Source organism: Drosophila sechellia, chromosome 2L, assembly GCF_004382195.2.
Source record: "Drosophila sechellia strain sech25 chromosome 2L, ASM438219v1, whole genome shotgun sequence".
Lineage (NCBI taxonomy): Eukaryota > Metazoa > Arthropoda > Insecta > Diptera > Drosophilidae > Drosophila > Drosophila sechellia.
The window spans coordinates 16,258,775-16,280,359 of NC_045949.1; the positions used below are offsets into that span (position 1 = coordinate 16,258,775).

General features: G+C 41.3%; 1 protein-coding gene across 4 annotated transcripts in view; it reads left to right on the plus strand.

Annotated features, from left to right (window-relative positions):
* LOC6614395 (fibronectin type-III domain-containing protein 3A) overlaps positions 1–21,585 on the plus strand; it is a 104,868-nt gene that overhangs the window by 53,124 nt on the left and 30,159 nt on the right. For 3 of the 4 annotated variants that reach the window (XM_032727633.1, XM_032727634.1, XM_032727635.1), the window contains exon 3: positions 11,396–12,388. The exons of the other annotated variant lie outside the window; for it this stretch is intronic. In XM_032727633.1, the coding sequence (XP_032583524.1) occupies positions 11,494–12,388 (895 nt within the window). In that variant the 5' untranslated portion in view covers positions 11,396–11,493. The remainder of the gene's footprint in view (positions 1–11,395; positions 12,389–21,585) is intronic. 4 annotated transcript variants of the gene reach the window in all.

A 21,585-nucleotide genomic window follows, 5' to 3' on the forward strand; every position in this document is an offset into this window, starting at 1 on the left:
TCTAGAGTTGAGTTAGCTGAAAATCTCGAGTGTTCTTGTGTTTGAGGCATTCAGCTTTCAGCTCGTTTTGGTTGCTTTTACTGTACTTTGGGGGCCATAACGTGTCCCTCCCCCTCAAACTCTTTTATATATGTATGTATGTGTGCTGAGGATCTGAAGGCCTTGAGCCAAAAGGCAAATGTTTTTTGTGGGAAGAGCGCAATTTTCCGCTAAAGCTGAGAATCGTATTGGTAACAAGTGCCTCTCACTTTATTGGCCCCTGGGTGGGCCTATCAAATTTGGCTGGTTGAGTAGCCTGGTTTCAGGAAGAAACCGATTAGATATTCATGCGAGATTTTAGTAACAGGGCAGCCCCACTGCTCTGCATAAATTTTAAATAAATTGTACGAAATTAGCAGCTGGAATATGGTTTACAGAGTGAGTAACTCAGCTTAATTGGAAAGTTCGTGTCCATAATTTGTGGGTCCAATTTAATAACTTTATAGTAAGACGAAAGATGTGGGCTTTAATAAATAAGGAATACTTTGAATTTAATTTATGCTAAAGAACCAATATAAACCAGCTCCAGTACCAAATTTCAGCATCATAGCTCCGCGTGGGACCAAGTTCCTTGAGGTTGCCCAACCACCCACAAATGTTTTACCCAGAACTTCCCTTCTACCATGTCCACTTTTCACGCACTCTCTTACATCCAAAGTCTTTCCCTCTTGCTCACACTGTCGCCATGGTGCTTATCAGTCTGATGTGACTGTGATGATAATAATTCAGAGTCAAATATCTCGCGACGTCTAGTGGCCAAGTCATGATTTATGGTATTCCATTCGAGACTTAAACAATACGATAATTATTTATTAGAATGGAGACCCTTCTGCAATCCCATCAGTACTTTGCGAGCGCAGCGGCAAGCACACAAATATGTGTATATAAATAATAAGTTTTTGTTTGGCTGCAATGACTTTGCCCAGTTACTGAATCCCGGGGCCCCTCATGCGGCAATTTATAATGTTGAGTGCCAAGCAGTTAGGAGGGATCCTCTGTATCTGTATGTATGTATATATATTTCTCTATAAACGATAGAATTCATACATACATATGTATATAGGGAGTACCGAGAGTAGACAGACAAGAGTCGCCCTGACAAAACCAGTTGGAAATGGCCTGGCAAACGGAATTTATTGCAATGGAGTGCTGAAAACTAAATCATCATCTTCCAACCAGATCCAGTCGCAGGGTTATCCAGATCCAGATGGGGGGGCCAGAACAATTGATACACTCTCCCCCAGCTCATTTAATATTTATGCGCATTTAGCCGGGCACTTTTTCCAGTGGCGAAAACGCCATTTTTGTTGGGCAATAGTTTGCAGTTGGCCCATGCGTAAGTATGCGCAAAATAAATACATTTTTTATCTTCATTTTATTATTTTTGGCTCTGCTGGTAGGCATAAATTATGCGCAATATTTAACGCCTTTCAAACGCAAAAAAAAAAAATAAATAAATGAAGAAAAAAAAAACGAGATTCAGAGAAAAACTCTGCAGAAACCTTAAGCAGGCGTCTATAAAATAAAAGTAAATTGGCTGTCCGGCTTTGGTTTCCCCAACATCCGTATCCGGGGCATTTTGTTTTCCCATTTTTTTTTTCTCTCATTTTCCTTTTTTCTCCTCTATGTATGTATATTTTCTGTGCGTTTTTCCTTTGCTCGTGTCGAGTCGTTCAAGCTGTGGCATAATTTTTACGCATTTGCTCGGACCCCCAGGCAAAAGTGTTGATAAAAAAAAAAGAAGAAAAAATGTATTATACGAACAGGGGCGCTAGAGCAGGGTGGGCGTGGCGGCACACGCATAGACTTCCTGCTTGAACTACTACAAAAAATAAATAATAAAGAAAAATGCTGGAGCCGGGCAAAAAGTTAAACAATTCATGGTCGAAGCTTTATGCTTTATACGCAAAACTTTGCTCTTTGATTTCGGATGTCAAAGCATCGCCACTCTTCTCGCTCGACTTTTGTGTTTGCGGAAGAACGCTTATCTATGCCGGCAGCCAAGCCGCACATCAGCGAGCTACAGTTTTTTTTTTTGAACATGCCCTTATGAATCCAAGACGCTCTGCTGATCAATTTGGTTAGCTAAACTTCAAAAATGCAGTTAGTACAATGCGAAGTGCTTAAATTGATAAACTACATTGAAATGTCATACAGAAATGTCATATAACTCAGTCTTATTTATTAATATTTAGTTAATTGACAACTTCAAACGTTTGCTTAACATAACTTTGCAATTTCATTTTATATAAAAGTGAGGGTAACACGCAATTCGTCTTAGCCACTTTGATAGATCCCACATTTTTGCTTGTTTTATGTTTATTTGTTTGGGGCCCCGTCGTTTGCCAAAAACCAAGGCTGTCTGTCTATATAGCTGCGATGTCCCTGCCGCTTCTATTCGCCCCTTTCTGCGGGTCTCCACTTTCTTGCCGTCCCTCTCTGCCAGGCAGAAGCTATCTCTTTCGCCTCAGTGCAAGCTCGTTTTGTGTGAGGCCAAAATCCACTTAAATCGATAAAAACTATCAAATCTGTGCGGGGCGTGTGCCTTAGTTGTCGGTTTTTATTTTTTTTTTCGTCCAATTTTTTTACGTTGCTTCTTCCTTCTCCGGCGGAGTCTGAAGCCGGAGCTTCGTCACTCATACGCCATGTGCGCCGTCTCCAGCGTCGTCGCCACTCATTTTTCGCCCATGTTGCGTATGTTGTCAAGTCCCTTCCGTTTGCTGCCGCTCACTGAAACAGTGTTTGTTTTTCTCTGTGTATGTGTGTTAGCCTTTTTTCTTGGCATCGGCCATCGAAATTGTGCTCAGCATTATTGTTGTTGCCGCTGGCATGTCCGTTTTGGCATGGTCTTGGCCCAAACTCATTGTTTGGGGGAAGCCCATACCCATTCCCCGTTTAGTTTGATTCTGCTCTTCTTTTATTATTATTTTTTTTCTTTTTTTCGGGGTGGTTCGGTTAGGCAGCAGCAGCATTTCCGCTCTTTTCCGCTGTTGTCAAGCAGCTAACACACACCAGCGCGCACATGTGTGTGAGTTTATAGGCGCCGGCATTTGAGCAAATTTACCCCCCAAAACGAACCCCACCCAAGAATCCAAATGAGATATGTGTGCCCGCCTCAAAACTATAATGCTAAATGACAAAATATGACAAATTATAATAAAAAAAAAAAAAAAACGGAGGAAAGAAGCTCGACAAATGTTTTATATGCATATTCGTTCTGCGAATTTTTTGACATTTGTCATGGAAATCTTTCCATTCCGCTGATTCGTCTTTTGTCTGGCCAATTTTGCGGCCACCTCACATGACAGCCATTTGGGCCTCCACTTGTGGAGGCATGCTTCCCGAAAAGCCTGCATTAATACAAATATCACGCACTCGTAAGTGCTCCTTTTATAGGCATTGCGTGCGGAGATTTTACAATGGCTGTGAAAATAAAGAAACACTCGAATAAAGATCAACAATAATCGGAGCTAATCATAGTGCAATTATGTGCCACTCAAAGTGGTCTACTTGTTTTAGTTAGTCATATTAAAAAAGACACTAAATACTATTACATTCGTCTAACTATTTTGATTTTTTATAGAATATATTTTATATTTTAAGGAATTTCAGAGTGCTTAGCACGCTTAGCTACACCTTAAAACCTTTCACTTTAAGTTAGCGTGTTTTTATTTCATATTTTGCAACCCAAAAAAGTGAAAAAACATTTAGATTTTATTTGTTTGACACACATTTCCAATTATTTTCTGTATACAAAGTTTCCATCAACTTTTTAGTATGTCAACTGCAGTCAAATTTAACTCAATTTTCATGACTTTACAAAAAGCAATTAAAGGTCCCAGTAGTTTTCAATTTGCCACAATGAAAAAACGTAAAGAAATCAATCCAATATTTAAAGCTATATTAAAAGAAGCACAAAAACTTGATATTATTATCCAAAGTTATTAACTTTCAGGACTAAAAAAAAAGGAAAATCTTTTACCAAAGTTTGCTGTGGAAAATATGTAAAGCGATGGTGGTGGTGAAGGGTTGGTGGGGTAAACCCTCTTTTGACAAAAAGTAGATCTGGTTATAATTGGGGGAAAAACCTCACGCCAAGCAAAGTTTCCAATTAGAGAGCGAGTGGATGAACAATTTTTGTTTTTATTTCGTTGTCGCTTGTCGGAAAAAGCCAAGCTTAAAGTTTTCCCCGTTTCGGTTTTAGTTATTTCATACATGTATGTATGTATATTTGTCCAGTGTTTATGGGTCTGTTTTTTAATATACGTGTGTTTGGGCAAAGCAATTTGCTCACATGCAGCAAACTGGTGCGCACAAACAAAAACCGAACTTTATAAACTAATAAACTCAACCGTCGAATAAAAGTGTACCGCCCCTTTTAGCCCGCCTTTCACTCCCTGAGTTTCGATTAAATTTTTGTTTAGGTATTTTTGCCGCACTTATTTTATTTATTTTTATTTTTTGTTTTTTGTGCGGCACAGTGCTCTTTCCTCGTCGTAGCTCAACAATCGGAAAATTGCTGCAGCAATTTTTGTGTGCTCCATAAATATTTCTCGAACATTTTTTGGGGTCTCCTCTGCTGCATTTTTTTTTGTGTCCCCCCATTGCAGCGATTGTCGTTCGCCATATGCAACTAGCAATTTCGGATATTTCCCACAATCTCCTAAAATCACACAGAGCCAGACATGGATGCACCTCAAGGCATTTGTTGTCGTTGGAGATTTGCAAACAGATTGAAAATTGATTAAGTTGCTGATGAAATAGAACCGAGACCGGTTATTCGACTAAGGGGATTATTATTTAGCAAAGTGCAGGGAAAATTGGTTGCGAATATTATCAATAAATACGCAAATAAATTGAACAATTTGATAGTTAATAGAGCTGTGTGGATAACATCATCGATGATTTGGTACCAATCGTTTCGTGTATCTTTTATAGCAAACCAAGTCCATTTCCAGCTTCCTTATTAACTATTTGGTGTATCTTTCAGTTATTTTTATTTTTGGGCAGCTCTAAAAAATGTTTAATTTTTAAACTCCCTTTTTTATTAATCGTATTTTGCCCATGCTGCTAATTACATGCTCCACAGCTTGCCCACATATAATTTGGCCTTTTTGTTTGCAGTTTTAATTTTTCACTCCAACAAACTACAATTGCAAAATTACAAAATTTTATATATACTATAACGAAGGCGGAATGGAAATTTCAACCAATTAGTGAGAGGAGAAGGGAAAAAGGAAAAACAGTTGCAGTTAAGGAATGCAATTATCAAAAAAGGCCAAAACCGGCAGTGCCATATCAGAAAGCGAGCATAGTCCTCCGTCCGCACAGAACTATGAAAATGCAAATGTGCGCCTCGTGCCATCTCCTTCTGCCGCTGTGGCCCCCTCTCTTTCGCACAGTGTGCGGCACAATGATTGCTGCATTTATGAGATAAGTTTTTACTGTCGACAACAATTAAATTACATTTTAGAGTTTATGGCCTTCGTCGCCGAGTCGCTTCTGTCGCCAAACTTCAATAAATTCTAATAATTTATTTCATTACCAAAGTGTGTGCGCATGTGTGTGTGTGTGCTGCAACTACTGTAAGTGTAATTTCTGCTGCATTTAAATTGTATGGAATGCCAAAAAATGGGAGCACACACAGACAATAGGGCCATAAAAATGAGACTTTTTTTATGATTGTTAGCACAAAAATATATATTTATTTCTTTACGGAATCAATGCTACGAAATAAAATAAATACACTATATATTTTAAAAAGTTTGTTAAAATAGCAAGCTTATTTTAAGAACTCGGCATTTTTAGTTATCTAAACTAAATTCTACTTCATATACAGAACAGCATTTAGGTTACAAATGCGTATCTTTTCTGCATTATTTTCGGAATTTTGTTTAGTTTTGTATTTTCCCCCGTTAGTTTTCATAACAAATTGATTATCATTACGGTCGAAAAGTATTTATCCGGCCCGCATGTGGCGTTTGAAATATTTGCATTTCGAGCATTGTCATAATGCGATGCATGCACCCGCATCAAAATCGAGTGGTGAATCCAAGGGCGTTCATTTAGTCATTTGTGTGGCTTAACATGACCCTTCGACACCGAGTGCGGGCCACGCCCACCGAACAACGCCCCGCGTGCTAGTTAGTTATCGGGAAATTGAAAAACCGCATTGCATGTGTGTCTGTCTATCTCCTTTCCTTTGGCTGGGGGATTTCCCCGCCAATCGCACTCAGTTTTCGGATTATTTTGGCATGCCACTGGGCGTGTTAAACATGCATTTTCTGATATACCATTGTAGATGCAAACAGATATCCTTGGCACTCGGCGAACATTTTAATTAGTGGGGTCCTTCAACCCTGACTAATGGACATGAGGCGTATGTACGAGCATGTGGACGGGCAAATAGCCATGCAATCGGTTAGTTAAAATGTTGCTGTGGCTTTAAAGTTTCTGCGGTTTAAGAAGATATTTAAGAAAAGTGCTTTGACTAACGATACAAATTTTAGCAATAAGCGTATATGTTTTGTGTTATTTAACTACAGTCCCAGCGATTTTTCTTGATAAGTCTGTGAGTCATCAACCTGCTCACATGCCACACAGCGCCTCAGCTAAAATAAAAAAAAGAAGTTTTCCTTATGCAATAGCAGTAATTAGCCGCCAACGCTGCCACAAATTGTAGTTGCATTGTTTTTATTACGCCGCCTTATGCAACAGCAGATACTCGTCTAGCAAAAAAGTACAGCAGTGAAAAATGCAAACAATAACCAGAAATGCCAAAAAACCAAAATCATTAACATAGTGTGTTGTGTGTGTGTGTCTGTAATTAAACGAAGAAGCTGGCCAATACAACAGGTTGTTAGGCCAATTTGTTGCATATAGTAAAATCTTGTCTTGTGCTTTTTTTCGGCTTTTATTTTTGTGTAAGCTAGTCGGGAAATTTTTGAGTTATTTGGTGGGAGACTTATGCAATTAAGTGGTGCTGCAGCATGTGAGACATGTTGCATGTTGCAGGTGGCATTTTGCCGGTTGTTGGCTGGCCTGAATTGAGGTTTTTTGAACCAGAAACCATTCTAAACGGAACCGATAACCAGTCGTTGAGCTTGGCCAGGGGAAAATGTGCCACGACATAAAACGCACCAAAGCATTTTCCACATTTCGCCTCCCATTTTGCCCCTTGGAGAATTTTCCAGACACGACGCACTCGAGCGCAGAAAAGAAAGAAAGCTGTGAAATGGCCGCCATTGACTGCAGTTCTCCCCACACCCCCCGGCTGCACCTACGTTCACTGTTGCCCCCCTCTCTAGACATTTTTCCATGTCTTGGCTCTCGCCAACTTGGCCAACTTGTCTATTAACGGTAACTAGGTAAATGTTAGAAATTACCGTTAGAAAAATTGCCTCTGCTCCATTACTATTTGCACACAAAGTAAGCCATTTGTTAAGCGGCTAGAGCCACCACCGCCAGCTAGAGAAAAGCCAAGAAGAATCGGAGTTGGGGGAAGAATTGCTTTGTCTTTTGGCTTCCGTGAGTGGGAAAGTGTTGAGTTAGCCCAAAGGAGAAGCCCTGAAATATTTAGCACTTCCACTAACTCAATCCACAATCTGTCGAGCACGAAAAATGCTAATTTCGTTTACTTTTTAAGCCAATACCGAACTTGGCAAAGACTCAGTAAAGGTAATTGTTATTCGTTGCAGTCGAAAGAAAGTTAGACCGATGGTTCTTTCCGTATGGTTACTTTTTCAATTAGGCCTAATAGTCGTTGATTAAAGAACGGATTTTTTCATGGCACATACATGCAAAATGTTCTTAGTTTAAAATACCAAGGATTTCTAATAGTTTCCGCCTGTATGTAATTAAATTTTGCCTAAAATTACCAATTTTCAAGCTGCCTCAAGCATTCGGACATTCTCTTGAGTGACTTGTTGGCCACATCACGACATTCCGCTGCTCAATAATTCATTAGACATTTGGCACCTTCCGCAGCGGCGGAACTGACGACACGTTCAGGATTCCGTTGACACCTCGGATTGGGAAGTGGGCGGAATGGGTGCTTGTGGTGGCGGTGGGGATGGCTTGCTGGGGGGGACAGGTGCTCCTCCGATACTCCAACAAATGGCCTCATCAAGACGCTCAACGTGTCGCAAATGCGTTGCCGTTGAGTGGCCTCGACGCGCCCACCCACAGCTCCACCACCCACTATCCGGGTGCCACCTACTGACAAAATAAAAACCCGGGGGCAAGTTTTCACTCAGTAACCACCTGAAGCCGGTCTAGACACTTTTGACACAAATGCGGCGGGTGTTAAGAAAAAAAGTCTACGAATGTCTCCTCTTCATCTGTCTGCCATTAAATATAGCGGAAAAAAAACCAAAGGAAAACAAACACAAAAAACCAGAAAGAAGCACATTGCTAAGCTGCGTAGATTTCCGCGTGGTGTCCTCCGTCTCGGTTCACTCTGTCCCGCCCTCTCACCTGAGCTCACCTGGCTGTCTGCCGGCGACGTCAAATGCAGCGCTGGAGGTGCGTGTCTCATTGTCTGGCACACTACGAAAAATGCTGGAAATTGCAAATATTTTAAAGTATAACTTAAATCTAAAATCTGGTGGAATCTTTAAACAATGAATTGAGATTTTTTCAATATTTAGTCTCTCTGAAAAGCAAACCATAGATGCGATTTGGTTAGGAAAGCAAAAACTTTGTTGCACGTTTAGCTTATATCAGTAATTACTATTACAAAATAATATAAATATTCCAAATTGAAGTTAATTTTCTTCGGAAAAGCGTAGCGATGTTAATTCTAACATGCGAAGAATAATTTCATGTTAGATGTGAATTTAACCACCACCAATTGAATTAAAATTTGACATTCTTTGTGCCCGTGTAGGTGGGTGTGTGCAGAGGTGTGAACTGCGGCAGGTGAGGGTCTTCTTGGTGGGACAGAGAAGGGGAGAGCGAGCGAGTGAGTGAGGGAGAGGGCAAGACCGAGGTCTCCGGGAGTACTTGAGACAGGTACGAGAGTGCATATTGAGACAGGTGACAACAGTCGCACTTCATTCACTCTGTTGTTGTGACTGCAGCGCCCCCATCCTCAAGCTTACACCAACCCCCCTCCGTGAATGCTACTTCTTGGCCAGGTTCTTCTTGTGGCACCTCTTCTTCTTCTTCTGCTTGGCCCAGAGCATTATGCAGCGGGAACGGCAACTGTTTGGTGGTAATTGCTGGCGGTGCAGACGCACTAAATCAATTAGAATGCAACCCACGCAAAGCATTTGCAATGGAAATTCCTAAGCGCAAACAGATTGTTCTACTTCTGGCTCACGATAATGTCTGGCAAGTTGCAGTGGGTCTGTGTAAAACTTGGTAACTCCATTCAGATTGCCATCTTCAGCTGGAGTGCTTTTCTGAAGTATCTTTAAGCAGTTAGCACGAATTGTAAGGAATCTTGCCTGCATTGTGGGAATCATACATACTACATAGTTGCCAGCTTATAAATCATTGCCAATTAAAACTTTACTACATTGGAATGTACGAGAAGCACTAAAGACAATTAATCATGGAATGTTTTATTTTCCAAGCTAATTGTATAAATATATAATGCTGTTTTCAAAGAGTATAAAGTTTTTATTACTCCAAAGACCTTTCATATCTCCCCTCCTTCAATATCATTTGCATTTTCTGATCGAAGTCGGAATTTTTATGGAGTGCATTTCTTTCACTTTTCACGTGCTTCACATTTTTGGACGATGATGCGGAAACTCAGTGTGCTCCCCGAAATGGAAATGATTTTGTCAGTTGGGTTCAGTTCACTGAACCCTGCCTTTTTCACTCCTCAAATATGCAACACCCAACACCTTTGTCAAAAAAAAAAAAAGAGACGTTTGGTCAGTTGTCAGTTGTTGGTGGAAGGTGCGATAAATGCGGACAGACGTAGCGAGCGAAAGGGCCAAAAAGAAACCCATTAAAGTAAAGCTGCATTAACAGCTAAATGAAAACACCCAACAACAAAGCGCAGGCATCAAATTTCTTTACAGACAGAAAAAATGCGGGTGGGTCGATCCCACAGACACGTTGAATGGAGAAGGAGAAAGTGGTCACTGAGGCAAAAGGGTTTCAAAAATTTGAAGCTAATTAAAAAAAAAATTCGTTACTTTATTTCAAAACTATTCTTCTGGGCGCTTTTCCAAAGCACTGAGGATTTTTTATCTAAACTTATTGGAAAACTTTTTTTTTTTAATATTATAAATATTTTAATGTATTTTTTTCAGTATATTAAAGAGAGCGGGGGAATGTCAAATCGAACGATTAAGACACGCTTACGTTTTAATTTTGCCGTTGTTGTTTTGTTCTGCAGTTTCGTCTTTCTGTTTTGTGTTTCCCCCACACATTTTTTTTCTCCTTTTTGTTATTTGCGGGGTTTCATTTAAGTGCCCGCTGCTGTACTGTTCGCAGTGACTGTTATTGTTGTTGTTGTTCTTATTAGCTAGTTTTCACTCTTATCTGCGTCGCTATTCTGTGTTTTTTTTTTCTATGAATGCATGTGGGTGGTGTTTCCCCAGCAATCAGCCCCCTGAATTTCCCTCCCCCTCCCAACACTCATTGTAGCTCTGGGTTTGTGCCTTTTGTGAAAATATTTCAATTATTTGTCAAATTGACACAATGCGCAATTCTGGTTACAATTCGCAATTGTTTGTCTGAGCAGCGAAAACAACAATTCCCGTAGGCCTGGGAATGCTGTCAGCAGTTTGGAGAGATAATTTCAATTGGATTTAGTTTAGTACTAGATTCATGGAAAATATTATCTATGACCAGCATCTTTCATCTTATCGTTGATGTTCCTGGAAACGCTGTGTGGAACGGAAGTCTTTCGTCATTGATCTTTGATCCGTAAACAGTCGGTTCTACGTATGTGAATTAAAAATCAGAACACATGTGTGGTCTTTGCTTATTTGGCCTAGAGATATGGAAAAGTTCATTGCAAATCAGATGGTTTTCAAATCGTTTTCCAAATAAAAGTTTGGTACTTTCTCCCGCTTATGTAAATCAGAATCTACAAATTCTTAAATGAGAAACCCTCCAATATTGATATGTATTTGTTTGGGAGCTTAAGTGAAATAGACATAAACTCACTGTAATTTTCCCCATTTCGAATTCTTCGAAGACAGAGTAGTTGAATTCTTGGAATTTCTTCTGATAACCTTGGGCGAGTGCCAGTGGGTGGGTGGATTGTTTTGTCTCCGCTCTTATCGCAGCAAAGAAATGATAACGTTATTGGATTGGTAACAAAGCGACAAAGGCGCTCCGCTCCGCCTGTGTGCAACTATTAATTTAAGACAAACACTGTGTTCTTTTGTAGATAGAAAAAGTAGCGCATAATAATTAAACTGAAAACATGCTAAGAGTGGCCTAAGTCACAGAAACGGGGCAGAGACAGAGTTCGGAAAACGGAATACCATGGTGCGACTGAATGTTGCAGAGCAACACAGCAGCAGCAACAACAACGGCAACATAAGCAACAGCAGCATAAGCAACACCAACGGAACAATAATAACTAGCAACAATAATGCGGGTGGCAGTTGCTCCTCGACAACCTCATCAACGACCAGTTTGAATAGCAATCCGGCCTCGCCCGCCTGCACCATGGTGATGTTGCCGGCACCGCAGCAACACTTGTTGGTGCAGCAGCAGCAGCAGCAGCAGCAACAGCAGCAGCCGCAGCAACCACCGCCGCAGTTGCAGCAGCAACATGGCCCGCAGCCACAACTGCAGCAACAGCAGCAGCAACACTCTCCCTCGGATGGCGGTTCATCGAATTGCTCGCTGCCGGCATCGCCGCCTTTGCTGCAGCAAACCGCAACTCCGCCGCAGGGCGCCCAGATTGTGCCGCCCGTGTGCGCGCTGCACCACCCACAACAGCAGCTGGCCTTGATGGCGGCCATGCAGCACCACCACCACCTGCCGCCGCCCCATGCCCTGCACCACGCCCCACTGCCGCCACCGCCGCCGAATCTAGCGCCACCCCACGAAAATGGCCATGGCGGCGGTGGGTCCGGCGTGGCGGGTGGTGGTGGCATTTCGCCCAACGGCGGCGGTGGCTCCTCCGCCAGCAGCGTGAGCAGCCTGTCCAGCGGCAGTGGCGGTTCCGGAGGTCAGGTGAACGGTCTGAGTAACGGAACGAACGGCATTGCGCCATTGCCGCCGGGTCAGCTGTATATCCAGTATCCGGGCGAGTTCTATCCGCCGGAATACTACATCGCACCGCATCCGCACGAGGGCATCTGTCCGCAGCATCCGCACCACCCACACCCGCACCACCACCAGCCCATGTGCGCCATGTCCACGGAATACGGTGAGTCCACACTCGTGTTAAAACTCTTAATTATGCCTTTAGCAGGAATTTTACAAAATCAGAAAAAGATATTAGTCAAATCGCTTATGCATTTAGTATTCAGCGTTGCATAACGAAATTTTTCATATTTCACTGTAAAATGCCACTGTGCTTAATAGAAATAAAATATCCCCTAAGACTGTGAAGCAGTTGAGCATCGCTCTGGTGCAGCTAATTACGGCTGAAGTAATCCCCTGGCTAAGTATCTCAATTCGTCAAAAGATACTTCGCTAAGCCTTCGCCACGATGATGCAGTTGCCGAGCTCTTAAGCTGCCAAAAAACTTGGTAAGCGACAAACAAACAAAAATGGACGAAAAGAGGGCAGTGCTCCGCCCTAATGCTAAAAATAGACGAAAGCCATCCGTCCCAACCCATCAACCCACCAAAGCAGCCCACTTCAACTCCCCCTGGCAGTAAGCTGTATACATTTGGCATTTAAATCCGTTGAGGAGCAAACCTCAACCTCAAACCACCGCCCCATCCGTCCGCAAAGTCAACAAGTAAACTTTGCATTTGATTTATCTCTCCGGCATAGAATGCGTCCTCCGCGCTCCTCCTCCTAGAATGCCCCTCTTGGAAACCCAGCTCCGACTACGCCATTCATTTAATATCATCAGGCAACAAATTAGCTCTAAATCGGCTTTTTTTCTCTGCTCCCAGTGACTGCACTCGGTACCATTTGAATTTCCATAACAACAGCAACAATGCGGCATATATATATTAATAGATACGGCATCCAGTTTCAGATTCGACAACGACTTAAGTTCCAGTCCGCGTTCTTAGTACATATAAAGTGACCAATGTACGTCTATTTAGAGATTTGCATAAGAAGTAAGAAACATACGTAAAATACAGGGTGTTTAGGAATTTCTAAAAGCCAGCAATCTACCAGATTTTAACCTACAAGATACTTTTTCTGCATAGGTTTTTTTTGTAGATATCACAATTAACACCCTATACGCGTAGCTTGGCGATATAACAAGAAATTCACATTTGTGATTTGGCATTAGCATGATTATTTCCAAACCCCCACACAAACTGAAATGGACCATAGAATAAAGCCAGTCGAAGTGGAACTCAACTGACCGACAATCCCATCCAGAGATGTGCGTACAGAAATAGAACAGAATTGTGTCACTCTCGAGAAGAAATCCGATGTGGACAAACTGACGGAGTGTGTTGGCAAAATATATAATTGAATTTGATCAGGTTTGCACGCAACCCAAAAACCTCGATAACCAACATTTTCAATTTATCAATGTCATTAACCTTAATTGTGGTTTTTGCTGTGGGTAAATGGGAGGGGGGGGGTGAAACAAAGAGCACCCATTCATCGACTTCAGTTTTGGTTTCTTTTTGATTGTTTTTTGGCGCATCTTCTAATTCGATTCCCCCTACCCTCTTACACTAGACAGCCAGCAAGCTGTGTGTGTGTTCTCCATGTGCTAATTGAATTTGCATGTGAGGCTGGCAGTTATTCACACCCACCCACCACGCACCCAGCATTGCCTCCCCTTAACCCACTAAAGACTACCCGCCGCCCATGGAACTTTGTCACTTAGTTTGATGTCAACATTGAAGACCCGGTAGAAAGTGCCAGTGGGCCGGGAGTATTCTCTGCTCTAAGTTGCACATAATTTACAATTAAGGGGAAGTGTAAATGGCTTTTCTACCTCCATATTCTACTCCCCACTTTTGCCCCTTATCTAAGCCCCTGTTTTCCTCCTTCTAGCTTCCTTTGCTCATTTGGCAAGAGCGCCTGCACTGGGGGGAAATAATTGCCACCTATAATGAAAACAGAAAATCATAATTTAAGACGTTTACCTTGCACTGCAAGAACTTTTATTGCACTGGCAAAGTAAAAGTATAATTAAATTTCTAGTTACAGTTATGAAAATTAAAAGTTTTGCAAAATAATATATACATTTCTAAATATGTAGAAAAGTTTTAACAGGGCTTAATCATAGGAATATTCTAATTTAGCCATTATAATTAACATTTGTATGCACTCCATCGTGTTGCAGATATTAAATAAATCATGAGATTCAGCAAATTCACTGCTTAAATTGAATATTTTGTACAGTGATTTCTCCGACAGCTTTGCCTTTGCTTTTCCCTCAGCTCCAATCGACTTTGGCCCGGCCTGATTGTTGTTAATCGAATAAACTTGCAGAGGAAATGGGCTCTGAGTGCGTGCTGGGCCTGAGACTTGGGCAGACTCCCCATGTCCCCAAGTCCCAACCTCCCCCCAAAGAACCCACTTCTCGTAGTGCCCCACACCAGTGCGCCCTGTGAGTTCTAATGGAATTTGCGCCCGGGTCGACGGCAACTTTACTATATTGATATGGATGCTGAGCATGTTATAATTATAAGAATGCTGAGCAGGCTCTTGTTTCTGCTCCCAGTTCCTTCAACTTGTGGTGCAAAAAATATTTAGCTGAATGGCATAGAGATATGGTAGTATTTCTGGTGTATATTCCGAATGAGTGGGTGGCCACTGGTCACCCCGCATGGTGTTGATTGCCGAGTCCGAGTCTCTAATCAACATAATTTCTATTATTTTATATGCCCACACCCTAGATTTTTATGCGGTCAGCCTTAATAAGCGCGGAACAAATGAAAAGCAGAAGGAAAAAAAATGGAAGGGAATTGGAATTGGAATTGAAGGCTGATAAAAGGGCGTGTAGCTGAAGGCCATCGTTCGAAGAATCTTGAATCTAGAACGACTTATTTTGGATGCGATCTTAAGCAAAAGCGCAAGCCAAGGTTTCTTGCGCAATGTTTCTCAAATAAGTTGAGATATATATGTATTATTAGATTGCAAAATAGAACGCAAATTGCAAACAGCAATCAAATATATAATTTCTGTACATATAGAAATATATTTCAAATATATGTACAAAATATTCAAATCAAACTATTTCAAAAGCACATTTCATTATATCCCATTTGATTTAGTGAAGCTGGCGCATCTTTCCCAACCCCCTTATTTAGTCTTAGTTCAGCACATGTTTGAGGTCATTAACAAATAATGTTCCCAGAAATACATAAATACAAGAAAAGCAAACATCTTCGATATTAAGTACACTCAGTCAATGAACCTACGAGAAATATGTGAAACCAGAGAGCAAATAAGAGAAAACGGGCGATGATGGGAAATCTAAGTGTTACATTAACACTTGTCCACAGATCAGAATCCCTGAGAATAAACAACAAAGTCTGGGTGAAAAGTCAGGGTGGAAAGTCATGAGGGAGCGGACAAACCAATATCTATCTGGCCATTATAGTACATAGTATAGCATATCCCGCCGGCACCCATTTTTCGGTTAATCTCTTTGGTAATAATTTTTAATTAACCCGCACATCGAACGCCCTCGGCTTATTAAGACTTATTATATTCTGAGAGGGGCGAAGAGCGGCTGGCATGCCATGCTGTGGTGAACTCTGCACTTTGAACTTTTCGGCTCTCTTCCGTCATTTAATGGCTGGCAGATGCCAGCCCGGAAAATTAAACGAGCTGTCAAATAATAATTCATCTTTCGTTCTTTCTGGCGAAATAGAGCACAAGCTCCTCGTTACTGAAGTGACTGAAGTAACGAAGTAATTCGAGTCGAGACGCCACCTGCTTGTAAAAGCCAGAAGAAAACTGTGTCACAAAGTAATACAAATTAGGGGGAAAAAATGGGCGAGAAGGACAAAGGGACTTGTGCAAACACTGCTGATAGAATCCACAAATGATTGTTACTTATTATTCGCACATAAAACGTTTTTCCCAGGGTCTCTTTTCCCGCCCCATCAACAATTGTTCAGTGAGGCATAAGCAAACATTTCCATTTTGCAAGTAAGGACATTGTCGAAGGTCCTGTGTCCCCTTTTGTGATGTCATATTACAAGCTCTTAGCTCTGCGCAGCGAATTCCTGTGGGTCGTAAAAAGAAAAGTGCATAAAATGTCTTGTCAGTGGCTGTCAAACTGTAGGCAGTCAGCCAGCCAGGCGACACAGGTATATGTAGGTAGAAAACGTCTAAAAAGCATAGAGCTTTTCGAAATGTACGGTGGTATGTGGCGATATGTACGCTTTGGAATAAATGGCAGCTGCTCTTAACCCCTTTCGCCTGCCTGAAATCCACATAAACTTGTCCATTTTTACGAGCCGCTTTGGCGGCACAGATTTATTGGCTTCCTCGCTTCTGCTCGATTTTATTGTCGGTGGCCCACGGAATATAACCCATTGCATTTGCATACATATATATACATACACCCCAAACGAGACTTCGCCTCGCTGACTTCGATGCTTCGATTTTATGCCAAAATCCGAAGGTTAGCCAAAACTCGAAATTCAAACCGATAGTTTGGCCATCTCGCGTCGAGTTTTATGCCTCACTTTGAAGTGGAGCATTATAGCGCACGAATCCCAGTTTCCGGCATTGGGGGATCCAAATCCATCGCATTTGTCTTCAAGGGGAGTTTCCTTCGCGACGGACGGACTTAATGACAGCGACGACGAGGCTGTCAAAAGTCTCCAATGACAAATTGCTTTCGGCTTTGAAAAGTTTGGGCAGGATGAAAGGCGACATGAGGTTGCATAAATTTGTGGCTTGCCCCCAGAAAGTATATTCATATTTAAAGTTTTGGCGATGAGCTCGAACTGTCAACGCCCCCGTCAACAATTGTCTTGGCGTTGTGACCCATATTTTTAACCAGCAACTCTATTTATTTTAGCGCCACCCCCACTCTGTGAGCTTAATTAATTTTTGGTATCAGCAGAAGCAGAAACATTTGTTTGCATGCAACAACGGTCGAGATGAAATCGGCATTTGCACAGCGCAGAACTTGAGCTGAAGCATTTTCGCTACTATCAATGTCAGTATATCACCGCCTTAATGGGCTTTACCCAAATCCCCCCCAGCGCCAACATCCGCCCGCCTGCATCTGGCTTCCTCATTTAATATAATTTGTTGCAAGTTTTGCGGCATGTGGCAGCAGACTGCTGCACTAATTGAAACGTAATTATATCATTCGGGCACGGGGTCTGCTCGGTGCATTGGGCTGTCAGTTTCTCAATCACTCATTTAGTCATTTAGTCAGTGTCTCACACTCTCAACTAGGCACTAATTGCAATTTGCACAGTTTGAGCTGCGCTGGGTATACGTGTATGGCTTAAAAGTTATATCACCCGTGGCACCTTCGTTTGATATTCAATTTGTTACACAAGCTGTTTCACCAGAGTTTATCAGACAGTTACATAATTTTGCTAAATCATTAGCTTCACTTAAGACAGTAATTATTCAGGGGCTTATCATTTAAGTGCATTGTACATATATTCTGGCAAATGTGCAATGTGAAGGGGACTTTTCGATACTCATAGAAAATTAAATTGAAATTAAAATTATATTAGTAAATAAATCTGAATTTCTTTAACATAATAAGTAAGGAAGCACAGATTCGTTTTAAATAAGAACTAATAAATAAATTATATGTATTATAAGCCCTTTCCAATTGCCGAATCAAGCATTCATTCCATAAATCTTTTACCACGTCAATTGTTCAAGAGCGAAAAAAACGTGTTTCATTTTGGCATTGGCCAAAAAAGTATTTTCCATTGTGATCCGTGTTTTTATGCAACTCTCATCAAACGGAAGTTGTTTCCCGATTTTCTTTATACATATAGCACATATTTTTTCGCAATTTTTTATATTTTCATTTGGTGTGCTTGGAATTTGCCAAAGGAGCGCAATTTATTCGTTTGCATTTTTCGGGCTTAAAGTTTTTGGTGCGTGTGTTCGGGATATAAATCTCGCAGCGTATAGATATTTTTTGGCAATTTAATTGAAATGTCAGGCACGTGGTCGCTCCAGAAATCCGAGGAGTGGAATGGAGCTTGACCCTCGACTTGCTTCGCTGCCTAATCCCGTCCAGCTCTTGTGGTTGTCGCACATTTCCGGCTTAAAGTGGCAATGTTGATGTTGCTGGTGTTGCCGCTTTGGATGGTAAAGCTGGTATAGCTGGTGTTGCTGGTGTTGCTGTTGTAGTCTGCCACATCCGTTTGCGACGCGTACACGTAATTGATTTTCCCGCACCGCCCCCTTTGCTGCGTTTGATATTCAAGCGCAAAATCTCTGCGCTCCACATGGAAAACACAAACAAAATGGGCAAAAAAAAAGAAGAAAATAAATACAAAAATGTGGAGCAACAATAACAACAGAATTTTTTGCGTGTCAAATGAGAATTTCACTCGCTTTGATTTGGTTTGTGGGGAGTACATGCACAGAAAGCAAAATTCATTCATTTAATTTGGCAACAAAACAGGTTTTTTAACAACTTTGCATTTAATTCATAAGTTATATATAAATAAATGTTGAATTTAATTTTTCCAAAATATGAGCAAGACTTTATTTCCTCAATTTTTTGTATGGAATTTCTTCCAGTGTACTTGTGCACAACTACGGGTATTATTTTTTTGGCATATCCACCGGTAAATATGACCGTGAACTTTGAATGCCACATGCATCGACAAACAAATGTATAACAAACAATGAACAAATCTCTAACAATAAAGTGCACACAATTCCAATTGTGATTTAATAAAGCTTAACTTACTTTAAGTATAACTTTGGCAACCCAATTAAATTCGCACATTTCGGAGAAGTCATCGCCATTACGACAATCTCACATTTGCAATGCATAAGGGCCAATGAAGTCAGGCATTTAACGCTTAATTTATAGGCCAGAAAAAAGTAACGTTCGAAGATATATCTTTTAATATACCTTTTGGCCCTCGCATTTGGAGTCCGTGTAATCCGCAGTAAGCCGCAATATTGGCCAAATAATCACTGTCGTCGAGCAACAAATAAATTCCCCCCCTTCAACTTTAACAATCCCATGAATCGAATTCACAGTGAAGAGAATAAACAAATTCGCATAAATTTTTTTCTTTGCCGGGTGAGAGTGGGAAAATTGCCTTTAAATTGCTCGAAAATGCTTTCTTAATACATTGCGCAATTTCGTATTGAAATCAGGGTGTGGCATGGAAAACCCACAACAAAATGGAAAAAGAAGGCAACCGAGCTGTGAAAAAATCAACGCAGAACAAAACGCGAGGAAAACTAAACGAAATAATGCAGAATGACAAAATAACTTAAAGCGGCAATAAATTGTTCAGCTCAAGGACATGCTTAAGGCGAGCTTTGGGGGCGAAAATGTAGATGAAGATGTAAAAGAAGCTGGAGCAGCCGCAGCCGCAGTCGGGAAAACTGTCAACACGTTTTGGCCATTTCGGTCTACGTTTCGTTGGCCTCAAACAAAAAAAAAAAAAATAACAAACAGGCGGCGAATTTAAAAGTCGTGGCATCTTTTTTGCCTTATAACAATGAGCCATTTTTTGTGAGTGAGCTGGGATTTTCAGCAAAAGGGGTGGACGGTTTATTTATCATCATAGTTGCGGTGGCTGGTTGTAATTTTTATGTTGGTAGTACTCCAAAGCCAGCTCCGATTTATGATGCTACGGAGTAGAATGCTTAGGAAAGCTAATTAAAATTGTAAGTGTTTAAATATGTTTTTTAACTTTAATGCAGTTCTTTAATAGCTCACAGAACTTTTAAAAAATGTTTTATGCGTAGTTCAGTATCCTAAACTTCTCGTTTAGCTCATTTGATATCTCCTACTCTATATATTTTTCGCATCTATATATCCTGCGTATCTGGTCGAGAATCTAGCCCTTGGCTCCCAACTCCCGCCCTGTCCATACATCCACCTTGTCCTTGTTTTTGCGGCCGCCTTCTTCTTGTTTGTTTGCCTTGCGTGTCCTTCGGTGGCGTATGCGTAATATGTTTTTGTTTGCCACAGGCCTGGAAGCTCCCGAGCCAGACACACGCCAGACAATACATCGGCTATATACACAGATTCCCACACATATATATACATATATATATATATTTACAAATTTACATTTATTTTCATATACATACTCTGTGCGTGTTGACCTTGCGAATGGCCAGCGGCTATTGAGTGTCTTCGCAGACGCCTGTGTTCCGCACAACAAAAAAGTCTTTTAATTGCTTTTTAATGAGTTGCCGCTGTCACTTTTCCTGGACTGACGGCTCGATGGGTGGCAGAGGTGGTGGGTTAGCCACTTTAAAGGAAGGTCTAAGGTCGTCTGCATGTCAACGGATATATAAATTAAGATATACACATCGAACAAGTATCGACTGTCAGCACGAAAACTGGAAGACCAGAGAAAATAATATGTAATGATAAGAAGAAATATATATAGTTGTGGAATTTCACAAGAAAAGTTGCTGCTTTAGTTTATTTTGAATACTTACAAATAGCTGATTAAAAATAAGTGATTCGCCGATAAATCTAATCTAATAAAAGCTCCTTTAACCAGCCACATATAAAGCTGGAATTAATTGTATTACAACATTTTTTCCGTACTTTATTGTGCCCTTTGTGTACACATTTTTATTTATATCGCCGCATTTTTCTTTTGCCCTAATGAAAAAATCGCAGAGGCAGATGCAGCAGCGCAGCTTTCATTTGATTTGTATTGCTTTTGTTGCAGTTCAGCGGCTGTTGTAGTTGTTGTTGCTGTTGGCCAGGGCCACTTATGGACGGCAAAAGCTTCTAGAAAATGGGTTCAACAACCGGCAAATGCGGCTAAAAGGAAAGCTGGGCGGGAAATGGTGGAAAATTGGGAGGTTGGGGAGGCGGGGCACCGACACCGCCTAGGACAGCACCCGAAAAAAGCCAGCGAATGGGAGGAGGAGGGCAGTGAAGCAAATGCAAAAAATTGGCATCAAACAAGGGAAACTTACAATTGGTGGAGCGAAATGGATGGAGGGGGCAAAGGGGCGGCTGAAATGGTTGGAAAATGGGGGGCAGGGCCATGGGACACACATGCAATGCGCATTAAAATTGTAACTGTAACGTTTTCATCTCTGTCTATCTCTCAGTCTGGTTCTCTGGCCTCAAGGCGCACTCCAACCCTCTCCGAACAGCTTCCCCGCCATTTCCCGCCCGCTTTTCCCACCCGTTTTTCCATTCTTATGCCATTTCCATCTCTGGGCAAGTTAAGTGCCATTCATGTGACTCCCTACCCTTCCCTTGCTGCCGTTTTATCTGCCCTCCTCTTCGGATCCTAACTTTTTGTAACTCTT